The sequence below is a fragment of the Mustelus asterias genome, chromosome 6 (genome assembly GCF_964213995.1).
Source record: "Mustelus asterias chromosome 6, sMusAst1.hap1.1, whole genome shotgun sequence".
In the NCBI taxonomy this organism is placed as follows: domain Eukaryota; kingdom Metazoa; phylum Chordata; class Chondrichthyes; order Carcharhiniformes; family Triakidae; genus Mustelus; species Mustelus asterias.
The window spans coordinates 71,927,056-71,941,579 of NC_135806.1; the positions used below are offsets into that span (position 1 = coordinate 71,927,056).

Below are 14,524 nucleotides of genomic sequence, written 5' to 3' on the forward strand. Positions count from 1 at the left end.
GCAAGCTACTCAGTTGTATCAATCGCTACAAAGTCTCAACAAAGAAATGAAACCGGACGGACAACCTGGCATGGACCGAGGCACTGGAAAAGACAATGGCAAAAAAACAAACAGCCCTGTCAACCCTACAAAGTCCTCCTTACTATCATCTGGGGGCTTGTGCCAAAATTGGGAGAGCTGTCTCATAGACTAGTCAAGCAACAACCTGACAATCATTCCCACGGAATCATACCTTACAGATAACATCCCAGACACCACCATTACCATCTCTGGATATGTCCTGTCCCACCGGCAGGACAGACTCAGCAGAGGTGGCGGCACAATGGTATACAGTTGGGAGGGAGTTGCCCTGGGAGTCCTTAACATTGACTCCGGACCCCATGAAGTCTCATGGCTTCAGGTTAAACACGGGCAAGGAAACCTCTTACGGGTTACCACATACTGTCCTCCTTTGGCTGATGAATCAGTATTCCTGCTTGCTTCCTCCAAGTGTTGAACAACACTTAGAGGAAGCACTGAGGGTGGCAAGGGTGCAAAATGAACTCTGGGTGGGGGATTTCATTGTGCGCCACCAAGAGTGACTCAGCAGCAGCACGACTGATCGAGCTGGTTGGGTCCTAAAGAATATAACTGCTAGACTGGATCTGCAGCAGGTGGTTAAGGAACCAAGAGGAAATAACATACTTGACCTCATCCTTATCAATCTGCCAGCTGCAGATGCATCTGCCCATGACAGTATCGCTAAGAGTGACTACCGCACAGTCCTTGCGGAGACAATGTCCCACCTTCACATCGAGAATAACCTCCATTGTGTTGTGTGGCACTATCACCCTGCTAAATGGGACAGACTTCCAACCAATCTAGCAACTCAAGACTGGGCATCCATGAGGCACTGTGGGCCAACAGCAGCAGAACTGTACTCCAACACAATTTGTAACCTCATGGCCTGGCATATCCCCCACTCAACAGTTACCATCAAGCCAGTGGATCCACCCTGGTTCAATGGAGAGTGCAGGAGGGCATGCCAGGAGCAGCACCAAGCATACCTAAAAATGAGGTGCCAACCTGGTGAAGCTATCAAACAGGATTACTTGTGTGCCAAACGGCATAAACAGCAAGTGATAGAGCCAAGCGATTCCACAACCAATGGATCAGATCTAAGCTCTGCAGTCCTGCCACGTCCAGTCATGAATGGTGGTGGACAATTAAACAACTCACTGGAGGAGGAGGCTTCACAAATATCCCCATCCTTAATGATGGAGGAGCTCAGCACATTAGTGCAAAAGATAAGGCTGAAGTATTCGCAACAATCTTCGGCCAGAAGGGTCGAATGGATGATGCCAGGCTCCAGCCAGTTCAATTCACTCCATGTGATATCAAGAAACGGTTGGAGGCACTAGATACTGCAAAGGCTATGGGCCCTGATAACATTCTGGCACTAGTACTGAAGACTTGTGCTCCAGAACTTGCTGTGCCCCGAGTATAACGTTAACAAATGCGAGGTTATTCACTTTGGAAGAAATAATAGCAAATTGGATTATCTAAATGGAACGAAATTACAACATGCTGCTGTGCAGAGGGACCTGGGGGTCCTTGTGCATGAGACGCAAAAACCCAGTCTGCAGGTGCAACAGGTGATCAAGAAGGCAACTGGGATGTTGGCCTATATCGCAAGGGGGATAGAATATAAAAGCAGAGATGTCTTGCTGCATCTGTACAGGGCATTGGTGAGGCCGCAGCTGGAATACCGCGTGCAGTATTGGTCCCCTTATTTGCGGAAGGATATATTGGCCTCGGAGGGAGTGCAGAGACGGTTCACCAGGTTGATACCAGAGATGAGGGGTGTTGATTATGAGGAGAGACTGAGCAGATTGGGTTTGTATTCGTTGGAATTTAGAAGGCTGAGGGGGGATCTTATAGAGACCTATAAGATAATGAAGGGGCTGGATAGAGTAGAGGTGGAGAGATTCTTTCCACTTAGAAAGGAAACTAGAACTAGAGGGCACAGCCTCAAAATAAAGGGGGGTCAATTTAGGACAGAGTTGAGGAGGAACTTCTTCGCTCAGAGGGTGGTGAATCTCTGGAATTCTCTGCCCACTGAAGTGGTGGAGGCTACCTCGTTGAATATGTTTAAATCACGGATAGATGGATTCCTGATCGGTAAGGGAATTAGGGGTTATAGGGATCAGGCGGGTAAGTGGAACTGATCCACTTCAGATCAGCCATGATCTTATTGAATGGCGGGGCAGGCTCGAGGGGCTAGATGGCCTACTCCTGCTCCTATTTCTTATGTTATGAGCCAAGCTCTTCCAGTACAGTACACAGGCATCTACCCGACAATGTAGAAAATTGCCCAGGTATGTCCTGTACACAAAAAGCAGGACAAATCCAACCCGGCCAATTACTGCCCAATCAATCTACACTCAATCAGTAAAGTGATGGAAGGGGTCAACAACAGTGCTATCAGGCAGCACCTGCTCAGCAATAACCTGCTCAGTGACGCCCAGTTTGGGTTTCACCAGGCTCACTCAGCTCCTGACATCATTACAGCCTTGGTTCAAACATGGACAAAAGAGCCGAATTCCAGAGGTGAGGTGAGAGTGACAGCCCTTGATATCAAGGCTGCATTCGACCAAGTATGGCATGAAGGAACCCTAGGAACACTGGAACCAAGGAGTATCGGGGGAAAACTCTCTGCTGGTTGGAGTCATATCTGATACATAGGAAGATGGTTGCGGTTGTGGATGGTCAGGCATCTCAGCTTCAAGACATCTCTGCAGGAGTCCCTCAGGGTAGTGTCCTAGGCCCAACCATCTTCAGCTGCTTTATCAATGACCTTCCCTCCGTCATAATGGTTTGAAGTGAGGATATTCAACGATGATTGCAGAATGTTCAGCACCATTCGTGATTCCTCAGATACTGAAGCAGTCCATGTTCAAATGCAACAAAATCTGGACAATATCCAGGCTTGGGCTAATAAGTGGCAAGTAACATTCGCACCACACAAATGCCCCCGGGCAATGACCATCACCACTGGAGTTACCATCACTGAATCCTCCACTGCCAACATCCTTAGGGTTACCATTGACCAGAAACTCAACTGAACTCACCACATAAACACAGTGGCTACAAGAGCAGGTCAGAGGCTAGGAATACTGTGGCGAGTAACTCAGCTTCTGACTCCCCAAAGCCTATCCACCATTTACAAGGCACAAGTCAGGAGTGTGATGGAATATTCCCCACTTGCCTGGATGGATGCAGCTCCAACAACACAAGAAGCACAACACCATCCAGGACAAAGCAGCCCGCTTGATTGGCACCACATCTAAAAACATCCATTTCCTCCAGCACCGATGCTCAGTAGCAGCAGTGCTCTATTTACAAGATGCACTGCAGCAATTCACCAAAGATCCTTAGATAGCACCTTCCAAACCCACAACCACTTCCATCTAGAAGAACAAGGGCAGAAAATACATTGGAACACTACCACCTGCAAGTTCCTCTCCAAGCCACTCACTGTCCTGACTTGGAAATATATCACCTTTCCTTCGCAGTCACTGGGTCAGAATCCTGGAATTCCCTCCCTAACGGCATTGTGGGCTAACCCACAGAACATGGACTGCAGCGATTCAAGACGGCAGCTCACCACCACCTTCTCAAGGGCAACTGAAGATGGACAATAAATGCTGGCCAGCCAGCGACACCCATGTCCTAAATATGAATTTAAATTTTTTTTAAAAATTAAAACAAAATTTGGTCGATCTACTTTTGCAATTTCAAGGACGAATGGAAGGAAGGTTGAAATAGCACTCTCTCATATCTTTCAAGATGTCCCAAATGAATTACTACTGAAATGTCTCACTTATTTAAGATGAGCGCGACAACCATTTTGCGAACTGCATAAACCCACAAATCATGGAATAATGTTATTGGTGAGATTGGTTGAAAGAGAGTTTCTTTCCCCCCCATTATTAGCAGTTTCACATTTCGTTTGTATAATACCTTTTATTAATCAACTCAAACATATGTAAAATTATAGCCCACAATGTGCAATGTCTTGAAGGCAGGCCGGGAAACAAACTGATCTAAACATTTGCGTTTTTTGCTTAGTAACAAAAATAATTTTCCAACATGCAAAAACAACTTAACAGTTTCTAGAATTGAGCTCTTTGTAGGCAGCAAGAGAGCCTTACCCATGTGTCCTCCATGGCATGCCCAATAGAGAGCTGTGTTTCCAGCTTTGTCAAGAGCGTTCACTGCAACTCTGTTGTCTAAACATTCTTTCAGCCAGCTCTCATTCCCTGAAAAATTGAAGTGTCAGCATGAACAAAGTCGTCTTTTGGGAGACTCACCAGTCTCAACAGTAGATACAGAATGCAATAAATCAGCCAGCAGTTTGAGAGAATGTGTATTTTACATCCTCTCAGTTACAGAAAAAATGCTAAATCACGGAATAGCCATTAATGGGACTTCAAATTTCCTAATATAGGAATAGACAGTTTAAAAGACGGAGAGCAGGAGACGTTTTCAAGTTTCTTCAGGAGTAGTATCTAGATATTACGTTTCTGGCCCAACAAGAACGTTGCTGAATCATTAGTGTCATAGAATCCCTACAGTGCAGGAGGCGGCCATTTGGCCCATCGAGCCTGCACCGACAACAATCCCACCCAGGCCCTATCCCCATAACCCCACATATTCACCCTGCTAATCTACCCTGACACTAAGGGGCAATTTAGCATTGCCAATCAACTTGACTCGCACATCTTTCGAGTATGGAGGAAACTGGAGCACCCGGAGGAAACCCACACAGACACAGGGAGAATGTGCAAACTCCACACAGACAGTGACCCAAGGCTGGAATTAAACCTCGGTCCTTGGCATTGTAAAGCAGCAGTGCTGATCACTGTGCCATCCACAGCACAAGAGAGGGTACGAGAGAGAGAGAGAAAGACACACACATGGCACTTGGGGGGGGGGGGGAGGAGGAGCACAAGGGGGCACGCGAGGGGGAGGGGGGGGGGGAGAGAGAGAGAGAGAGCATGAGAGAAGGCGCACGTTTCCAACAATCTGTTTTAGCACATCACTGTCTTTTTCACTTCTTCCTCTCTCCTGCTTGACCGAGGTTTCGTTTAAATACCTTACTGGTTGTATAGTCCAGAGGATCTTGAATAGCTAATTTCTGTTGCAGTTATTGTTTCAGAACGGGTAACTGAATTTTGATGTCCTATCTCAAACATCTGCAAAGTCTTAGTGTGGTCTGAATCGTCAGAAGATGGGAACTTTGACACTCCGTGGGAGGAGTTGATAACCTCTTTTCATTCTGACTTTGTGGAATGTGAATTTCTACTTTGTAGCAGCCCACCCTATCAGAACTGTTTCTTTAAATATAAGGTTCCAGTTTAAAATCCAACCAGTGAAAATATCAGAAATCATGTCTTCAAAAAGCACATCCTCAGGAAGTAATAATAGAACAGACCATTGTCTTCAATTTCTCCTTGGGTACACGGGGTGAAGCTGGGAGACTGAATAATTGATCATGTTTAAACCTTTATTCAAGAAAAGATGTAAAAATAACCCGAAAACTATAGGCCAGTCAGCTTAGCCATGGTGGTGGGAAAGCTTTTCGGAACGATACTCCGGGACAAAATTAACATTCACTTGGGAAAGTGTGAATTGATCAAAGAAAGCCAGCACAGATTTGTTAAAGGCAAATTATGTTTAACTAATTTAATTGAGCTTTTTGATGAGCTAACAGAGGGGGTAATTGAAGGTAATGCAATTGATGTGGTGTATGGAGTCAGAATGCACAGGAGGCTGCCATTCGGCCCATCGTGCTCTTATCAGCTATCTGTAGAGCAATCAAATCAACACTATTCCACCGCCCCATCCCTGTAGCTCTATAAGATTAATTCCCTCAAGTGCCCATCCAATTTCCTTTTGAAATCATTGTCTGTTTCTATCAACCTTATTGGCAAAGAGTTCCAGGTGATTATCTCCCGCCACGTAAAATATCTGTCCCATCTAGTCCTTATAACATTGGCAATCGGAAACACTTTTCTTTGTTTACCTGATCTAAACAGGTTATAATCTCATACACTTCTGATCTAATCACTCCTCAATCACCTTTGATCCCTAGCTTTTCCAAATTAATCATGTAGATGAAGTCTCTCATCTCCGAGATCATTCTGATAAATCTCTGCACCCTCTCAAGGATCCACACATGCTTCCTAAAGCGTGGTGGGAAATGGACACACAATTGTGGCATAGCCAGAGCTTCATAAAAGGTTCAGTATGGCAATGGGTACCCACATGGGCCCCAGTTATGCCTATCTTTTTGTAGGCTATGTGGAATACTCATTGTTCCAGTCCTACTCAGGCCAGCTCCCACAACTCTTCGTTACATCGATGACTGTATCAGTGCTCTCGTCTGGACCTGGAAAAATTAATCAATTTTGCTCCTAATTTTACCCCTCTCTCATCTTCGAGATGGTTCAGCTCTGATACTTCACTTCCCTCCCTTGACCTCTGTGACTTCATTTCTGGTGATAGACTGACCACCAATATTCATGACAAAGCCACCGACTCCCAGTGCTACCTCGACGACAGCTCCTCACACTCTGCTCCCTGTCAGGGCTCCATCCCATTCACCGATATCTCGGCCTCTGTCGCATCTGTACTGATGATGTCACCTTCAAAATTGATGCTTCTGATATGTCTGCTTTTTTCCTTAACCGAGCCCCCCCCCCCCCCAAATCTATCTGTGGTTAACAGGGCACTCAACTGGGATTGACCCATCTCCCACACATCGACCCTCACCCCTTCCCTACAGTACCACAATAGGATCCCCCTTGTCCTCATTTCTCATCCCACGAGTCTCTGCATTCAAAGGATCATCCTCCGCCATTTCTGCCAGCTCTAGCACCACCAAACACATCTTCCCCTTCCACAGGTACTGGTCCCTCCGTGACACCCTAGTCCATTCCTCCATCACACCCAACTCCCCATCCCCTTCCCATGGCACCTTCCCTTGTAACTGCAGAAGGTGCAACCCCTGTCACTTTACCCCCTCCCTCCTCATCATGCAAGGCCCCAAATACTCTATTCAGGTTAAGCAGTGTTTCACTTGTTCTTCCTTCAAATTGGTTTATTGTATTTGCTACTCCCAATGCAGCCTCCTCTACATAAAGGGAGACTAAATGCAGATTGAGTGTCCACTTTGTTCAGTCCGCAAGCATGATCCTAACCTTCCCGTTACTTGCTATTTTAATCCAGCACCTTGCTCCCATGTCCATCCTTGGCCTGCTGCATTGATCCAATGAAACCCGTTGTAAGCTGGAGGAGCAGCATCTCATCTTCTGTTTGGGCATGTTGTAGCCCTTAGGATTCAACATTGAGTTTAGCAACTTTACATTTTGACCCTTCCTTTTTTAATATTCCATACATGTATGGCCTCAATGCAAAACACCTCTCACTTTAGGCCATCTGTCTTTTGTTCTTAAAGTTGCTACTTTTTGTTGTAGTTTCTACATTCTCCCTCCTTTCAGTTCTGACTAAGTCTGTGCACTTGAAACGCTAACTCTGTTTCTCTCCAGATCCTGGCAGACCTGAAGCGTTTTTCAAGAGCCCTCCGTTCTTGCTCCAGTATAACTTCCCTGCTTTGGTACTCAATACCTCTTATGGAGTCCAAGATACCATGTGCTTTCCTAACTACTTTCTGAATATATTCTGCCACTTTTAAATGTCTATGTGCATATACACCCCAGGTCCCACTGTCCCTGTATATGGTTCCAAACAGAGCCATTTAATCTATATTGCCTCTCTGCGTGTTTTGCCAAAATGAAGAATGGGGAAAGATGGTGACACTGTGGTAATGTCACAGGATGAGTAATTCAGAGGCTCAGGCTAATGCTCTGGGGACAGCTGAATTAAGGGCTTTGTACGCGAGTGCCTGTAGCATTCACAATAATACAGATGAGTTGTCAGCTCAAACAGAAATTCCTGTGCACGGGCTGATAGCTATTTCAGGGACGTGGCTGCAAGGAAACAAATGCTGGGACCTGAAAGGAATTTTCTTCCATTTTCTCCAGTAGATTGTACCTGTCTTGCCTGCCCGTCAGGTGTCTATGACTTGAATCAAAGGTTTCAATCTGACAATAATCCAGTCAGAACCACATGATTGATTCGTTCAACTGAAGGTGAACAACTTGCAGTATTTAAAGGGAATTGCAAGGTTTTTTCCCCCAAAAATCTAACTAATATTTTTTGAATCATGCATCTTTGAAATGTTGAATGGGAAGACCGTTCACTTTTTATCTTTATACAGTGAGTTATGATGATCTGGAATGCACTGGCTTAAAGGATGGTGGAATCAGATACAATAGTAGCTTTCAAAAGGAATTGGACAAAAGCTTGAAGGGGTGAGAAAGGGAAAAAAGGAGAGTGGGACATATTGGATTGCTGTTTCAAAGAGCTGACAGAGGCAGAAATGGCCGAATGGCCTCCTTCTGTATACAAGTTCTACAATTAGCTCTATTAGGCATTAGAGCAACCAAACGTTGGCTATATTACTTGCCTTGTATCAATAAGGACCTTTGGAGGCCTGGGCACGGGAATCGAAGCAGGCGGGACAGAGCCATACAAAGGTCCTTGGGCGGGATTTTCCGGCCTTGGGAAGAGTGCAGCCGGAAAATTCCACCCATCGTCTTTCTCCCCGTCTATAAAATAACATGGATCACTGGGCATGTGCTTTACTATGGAATGTGATATACTGTGGAGTAAATAATTCTTCCTCAAACAGTCCAATCCATGACGTCTTTTAATATAATGTAACATTCCAAGGCACTTCATGGGAGCATTATAAAACAAACTGAGCTGGATAAGGAGACAGTAGGTAAAATGACCAAAAACTTGGTGAATGAGATAGATCTTGGCAAAAAATCGCAGCATGCTGCTATGCAGAGGGACCTGGATGTCCTTGTGCATGAATCACAGTCGTTTGCAGGTGCAGCAGGTAATTAAGGCGGCAAATGGAATTTTGTCCTTCATTGCTAGAGGGATGGAGTTTAAAAACAGGGAGGTTATGTTGCAGCTGTATAAGGTGCTGGTGGGGCCACACCTGAAGTACAGTGTACAGTTTTGGCCTTGCTTGAGAAAGGATATACTGGCACTGGAGGGGGTGCACAGGAGATTCACTAGGTTGATTCCAGAGTTGAGGGGGTTAGCTTATGAGGAAAGACTAAGTAGACTGGGACTATACTCATTGGAATTTAGAAGAATGAGGGGGGATCTTATAGAAACATATAAAATTATGAAGGGAATAGATAAGATAGAAGCCGGAGATTGTTTCCACTGGCGGGTGAAACTGGAACTAGGGAACATAGCCTCAAAATAAGGGGGAGCAGATTTAGGACTGACTTGAGAAACCTCTTCACCCAAAGGATTGTGAATCTGTGGAGTTCCCTGCCAAGTGAAGCAGTTGAGACTACCTCGTTGAATGGTTTAAAGAAAAAATAGATAGATTTTTGAACAGTAAAGGAATTAAGGGTTATGGTGAGCGGGCAGGTAAGTGGAGCTGAGTCCACAAAAAGATTAACCATGATCTTATTGAATGGTGGAGCAGGCTGGAGGGGCCAAATGGCCTACTCCTGCTCCTAGTTCTTACGTCTTAATGATGTCTTAAGGTGGAATGAGAGGTAGAGAAGCAAAGGGGTGTAGGTAGGGTATTCCAGAACTTAGGCTGCAGACGGCCACGAATGGTGGAGTGATTAAAATTGGGGTGCACTGGAGGCCAGAATTAGATATCTTGGATGGTTGTGCAGCTGGAGGAGCTTGCAAAAATAGGGAGTAGAGGGGCCATGGAGGAATCTGAAAACATGGATGAGAACTTTTAAAAAACTCAAAATCTTACTTAGAAACCAATGTGGCCGGCGAGCACAGGGGTGATGGGGAAAAGAACTTGCTGTGAGTTAAGACACAGGCACCAGAGTTTTGCATGGCCTCAAGCCTAAGGAGGGGAGAGACACAAACATATATATGCACACACACATGCGCACACGCATGCGCACACGCATGCAAACACTTTGGCATATGTTCTACCATATCTACCTAAAGGAGGAAACCCTAATAAAAATCAACACGAAGACAAAAGGTAATGATGGAAGCAAATTACTGCATTTGCTGAAAATCTGAAATCAAAACAAAAGTACTGGAAATACTCAGCTGGTCTGGCAGCATTTGAGAGAGATAAATAGAGTTAACTTCTTGAATCAAATACTGCTCTTCTTCGGAAATGATGATGTGGAGATGCCGGCGTTGGACTTGGGTAAACACAGTAAGGAGTCTAACAACACCATGTTAAAGTCCAACAGGTTTATTTGGTAGCAAACGCCACTAGCTTTCGGAGCGCTGCTCCTTCGTCAGGTGAGTGGGAGTTCTGTTCACAAACAGGGCATATAAAGACACAAACTCAATTTACAAAATAATGAATAATGATTGGAATGCGAGTCTTTACAGCTAATCAAGTCTTAAAGGTACAGACAATGTGAGTGGAGGGGGCATTAGCACAGGTTAAAGAGATGTGTATTGGTGTACAGGACATAATTTCAAAATTTGCAGATGACACAATATTTAGAAGTACTCTATAAAGTGTGAGGAGGATAGGGATAGACTCAAGTGGACAGACAGACTGGTGGAATGAGCAGGAATGTCACAGATGAAACTTAATGCAGGAAATTGTGAAGTGATACATTTTAGAAGGAAGAATGAAAAGATGCAACATAAAATAAAGGATACAATTCTAAAGTGGTTGCAGGAGCAGAGTGATCTGGGGCCCTATCTGCACAGATCATCAATGGCAGCAGGGCAGCTTGAAAAAGTGAATGAAAAGACAAATGGGATCCTGGGATTTATTAATGAGGCCCAGAACAAAAGTTAAGTGGTTATGAAGAACCTTTATAATTAAATAAAACACGGTTTGGTCTCAACTGGAGTAGTCTGTCCAATTCTGGAACTACACTTCAGGAAAGATGTAAAGGCTTTACAGAAGATGGAGAAAAGATGTATGAACATTGTCCCAGGAATAAGGAACTTCAGTTGGGTAGATAGATTGGACAAATTGGGTGGATAGATTGGACAAATTGGGTTAGGAGTTGCTTTCCTTAGAGAAGATGAAAAAGAGATTTGATGGAGATGCTCAAAATCATGAGAGGTACTGTGTATCTCTGTATTGTGTACAGTTCTGGTCACCCTATTATAGAAAGGATATTATTAAACTAGAAAGAGCGCAGAAAAGATTTACTAGGATTTGATGGTTTAAATTAGGGTTTAAAGGTAGGGGAGTCTAAAACTAGAGGGCATATGTTTAAGGTGAGAGGGGAGATACAAAAAGGTCCAGAGAGGCAATTTTTTCACACTGAGGGTGGTGTGTGTCGGGAACAAGCTGCCAGAGGTAGTAGTAGAGGCAGGTACAATTCTGTCTTTTAAAAAGCATTTAGGCAGTTACATGGGTAAGATGGGTATAGAGGGATATGGGCCAATTGCGACTAGCTTAGGGGTTTTAAAAAAAAAAGGCGGCATGGACAAGTTGGGGCGAAGGGCCCGTTTCCATGCTGTAAACCTCTATGAAGTCTAAACAGTGTGATGAGAGAGAAACTGTCCCCATTGGTGGAAACGTTGAGGTCACATACTTAAGGTAATTGACAAAAACAAACCCAAAGGTGGTCTGAGGAAATTTGATTTTACACAGTCAATGATTAGGATCTGGAATGTAATGAGAGAGGTAGTGGAAGTAGCTTCAATTAAGACTTTTCAGAGGGAATTGAATAAATACTGGGGTGAAAATATTTGGGGCGACTACTACAGAGGAATGAGACAAGTTATATTGTTCTTCCCGAGAGCCAGCATAGACACAATGGGCTAAATGGCCTTCTTCTGTGCTGTAACAATGCTATAACTCTGTGCTTTATCTTCTCAACATTACTATCCATGAGTTTATACCAAACTGATACTGCCAGCTGCAATGGTAGTTCCAGCAGTCAGTATCATCCTCATATTATCTGGTTCCAAACTGGAATCACCACAAATCAGAGCACCCCAAATCTATTCCAGGTAAGTTAAAAACTATGTGCCTGAAGCATTTATTAAAGCAGTTGCAGCTTTGCAATGCAGTTACATTCCATGCAATGTCAAATCCTAAAGAAAGACGACCGACCTTGCACTTATGTGGTACTTTACACACCCTCAGGATATCCTAAAGAGAATCAGAGCCAGTTAATGACTTTTGAAGTGTAATCATTGTTGTACTGTAGGGGAATGTGGGAATCAATTTTCACAGTTTATTACTATAGGACCATGCTAAGCAGATAACCTATTTTGAGTTCAAGGATAAATGTTGGCTGGACACAGTGAGACTCTGAAGCTCTTCTTTGATGACAACAGCCATGGGATTTTTTTTTACATCCACCTGATAAAACAGAGGATGCCTTGGTTTAATAGTCTAATCTGAAAAATGGCACCTCCAACAGTGCAGCATACCCTCAGTACTGCACTGAAATATCTATAATAAAGGCAAAATACTGTGAATGTTGGAATCTGAAACAAGAACAGAAAATGCTGGAAAATCTCAGCAGATCTGACAGCATCGGTGGAGAGGGAATACGTTTCAAGTCTGAATGACCCTTCCTCAGAGCTGAAACGTCTACACTGGCTATGGTTCAAGTCTTTGGTGTGGTGTCTGAATTCACACTATTTCAAGAGTCTCAATTTTCTTGCCTAGAAATAATTGTAGTCAATTGTTTCAGTGACGTGACAATTGCATTTATAAACACTTAGAGAAAAATCTTTAAGGTATTGCACTTCAAAAAATTCTCAAGGATTCAGGTTGCACCTGGTAGAAATATCAGCTTGCACTTATCATTTATTTCAATCAATATTACCTACCACGTTTGGCAGCTTCATGCAATGGGTTGTCGATTGACTCTACATGCTCAGCCACTGTGGAGAGAAATTAGAAATTAATTTTCATGTGAAAAAAACTACATTTTTTGTACCAATTTTCAAAAGACAAAGTTTCAAATATTGGTCATTAAATCCTCAAAGGGGGTGAGAATTGGAAAGCATCCTGCATGTTAAACTGAAAGAACATTTCAGCCTCGGTTACGTTTTCACTTTAAAAATAATCTCCAATAATGTTCAACATTCTTTCCCTTTAAGTACAGTAAAATCCTGCCATTTGTAACTTCCTCTTTTGCAAATTCGCTTATCTACACAAAAGCCTTTGCATATCAGTTCACTCATTGCGGGTGCAAATATTAATTTATCAGCAGTTTTAAAAATAATAGAAAAACTGCCTAAATAAAGTTAAGAAAGGAATGCATTCATGACACATTTCCTGCAATAGAAATTGAGCACTGTATGTGTGTGCTGGTGTTTGCATGTGGACATTCCTTGTTGCTGTGTTTTAATTCCTGATTCAGTCCGTCACCATTCTCAAGTAAAGTACTAAGTGTGACGAGTTTTACATTTTCCTTGTTTTAGTAAACATTTCTCTAGGAGATTTCTCTTTAAATTTATAAACATAGTTTATACTGCCTTTGACCTTTTATACATGTCAAATTCAGGATGGCTGGAATTGGCTCTCACTGTAAAGTATGCTCGACGTTAGCGATTTCACTGTTTGCGAGGTTTTAAGGGAATGTAACCCCTATAAACAGCGGGACCTTACTCTATATATTTTAAGCAGTTTCCCAGGAAACAAAATATGAATGTACATACGAATTAGGAGCAGAATTAGGCCATTAGATCCCTCGAATCTGCTCCGCCATTTAATAAGATCATGGCTGATGTGTTTGCGTTTTAATAGCAGCACAGCCATGGCGGCAGACGATCTGGGAATATGATTTTGAAAGAATTTCCCAATGGTAAAGAAAATCTGAAAACTACAGTAAACATACACATCAAGAGTACGAATAGAAAAGTTTAACAATTAATATCCAGACAATGGGTTGGATTTTCCACACGCCTATGCAGTGTTTTTCATGGTGGTGGATTTTCAGGCCCCGTCGCTGTCAATGGAGTTTAACGCTGTATGCATCCCTGCCACTGGTTCGCCATCAGGGGGACAGGAAGATCCCTCTAGCGGGAATGGCCAGAAAATTTCAGCCAATGTTTTAACTGGAATTAATAATCCCACTTTATTCAAAAAAACAAAATTCAAATTGCTGCTCTTCTCCAAGAAAAAAGGATTTTGGGTCCCGTTTATGACTGTGGCCTTGTTGGTTAATTTGGAAATCTATAGGAGAGGGAGACATGGATGAGCAGGTCAGCCCCACTCCTTGTGAAATTAGATGCAATACAAATGAGATTTTCTGAAAGAGGCTCAGTACATTTGGACCTAGATTCTAGTACTCAGCTACTGAAGATAGATGAAATATTAATAAGCAAGCTAGGGTTAAGTAAAGTTGAGCCTATTTCAAACAATTCATTCAGAAATAAAACAGTTGTTAGCTAACCATCAAAAAGGATTGAA

General features: G+C 43.3%; 1 protein-coding gene across 4 annotated transcripts in view; it reads right to left on the reverse strand.

The window, feature by feature from the left end:
• ostf1 (osteoclast stimulating factor 1) overlaps positions 1 to 14,524 on the reverse strand; it is a 76,460-nt gene that overhangs the window by 26,218 nt on the left and 35,718 nt on the right. For all 4 annotated transcript variants that reach the window (XR_013498177.1, XR_013498176.1, XR_013498175.1 and 1 more), the window contains exons 5-6: positions 12,937 to 12,990; positions 4,194 to 4,301 (exon numbers count right to left, since the gene is read on the reverse strand). Coding sequence is in view for 1 of the 4 variants with exons in the window: in XM_078214538.1 (XP_078070664.1) it covers positions 4,194 to 4,301; positions 12,937 to 12,990 (162 nt within the window). In the remaining 3 variants the exon portion in view is untranslated. The remainder of the gene's footprint in view (positions 1 to 4,193; positions 4,302 to 12,936; positions 12,991 to 14,524) is intronic.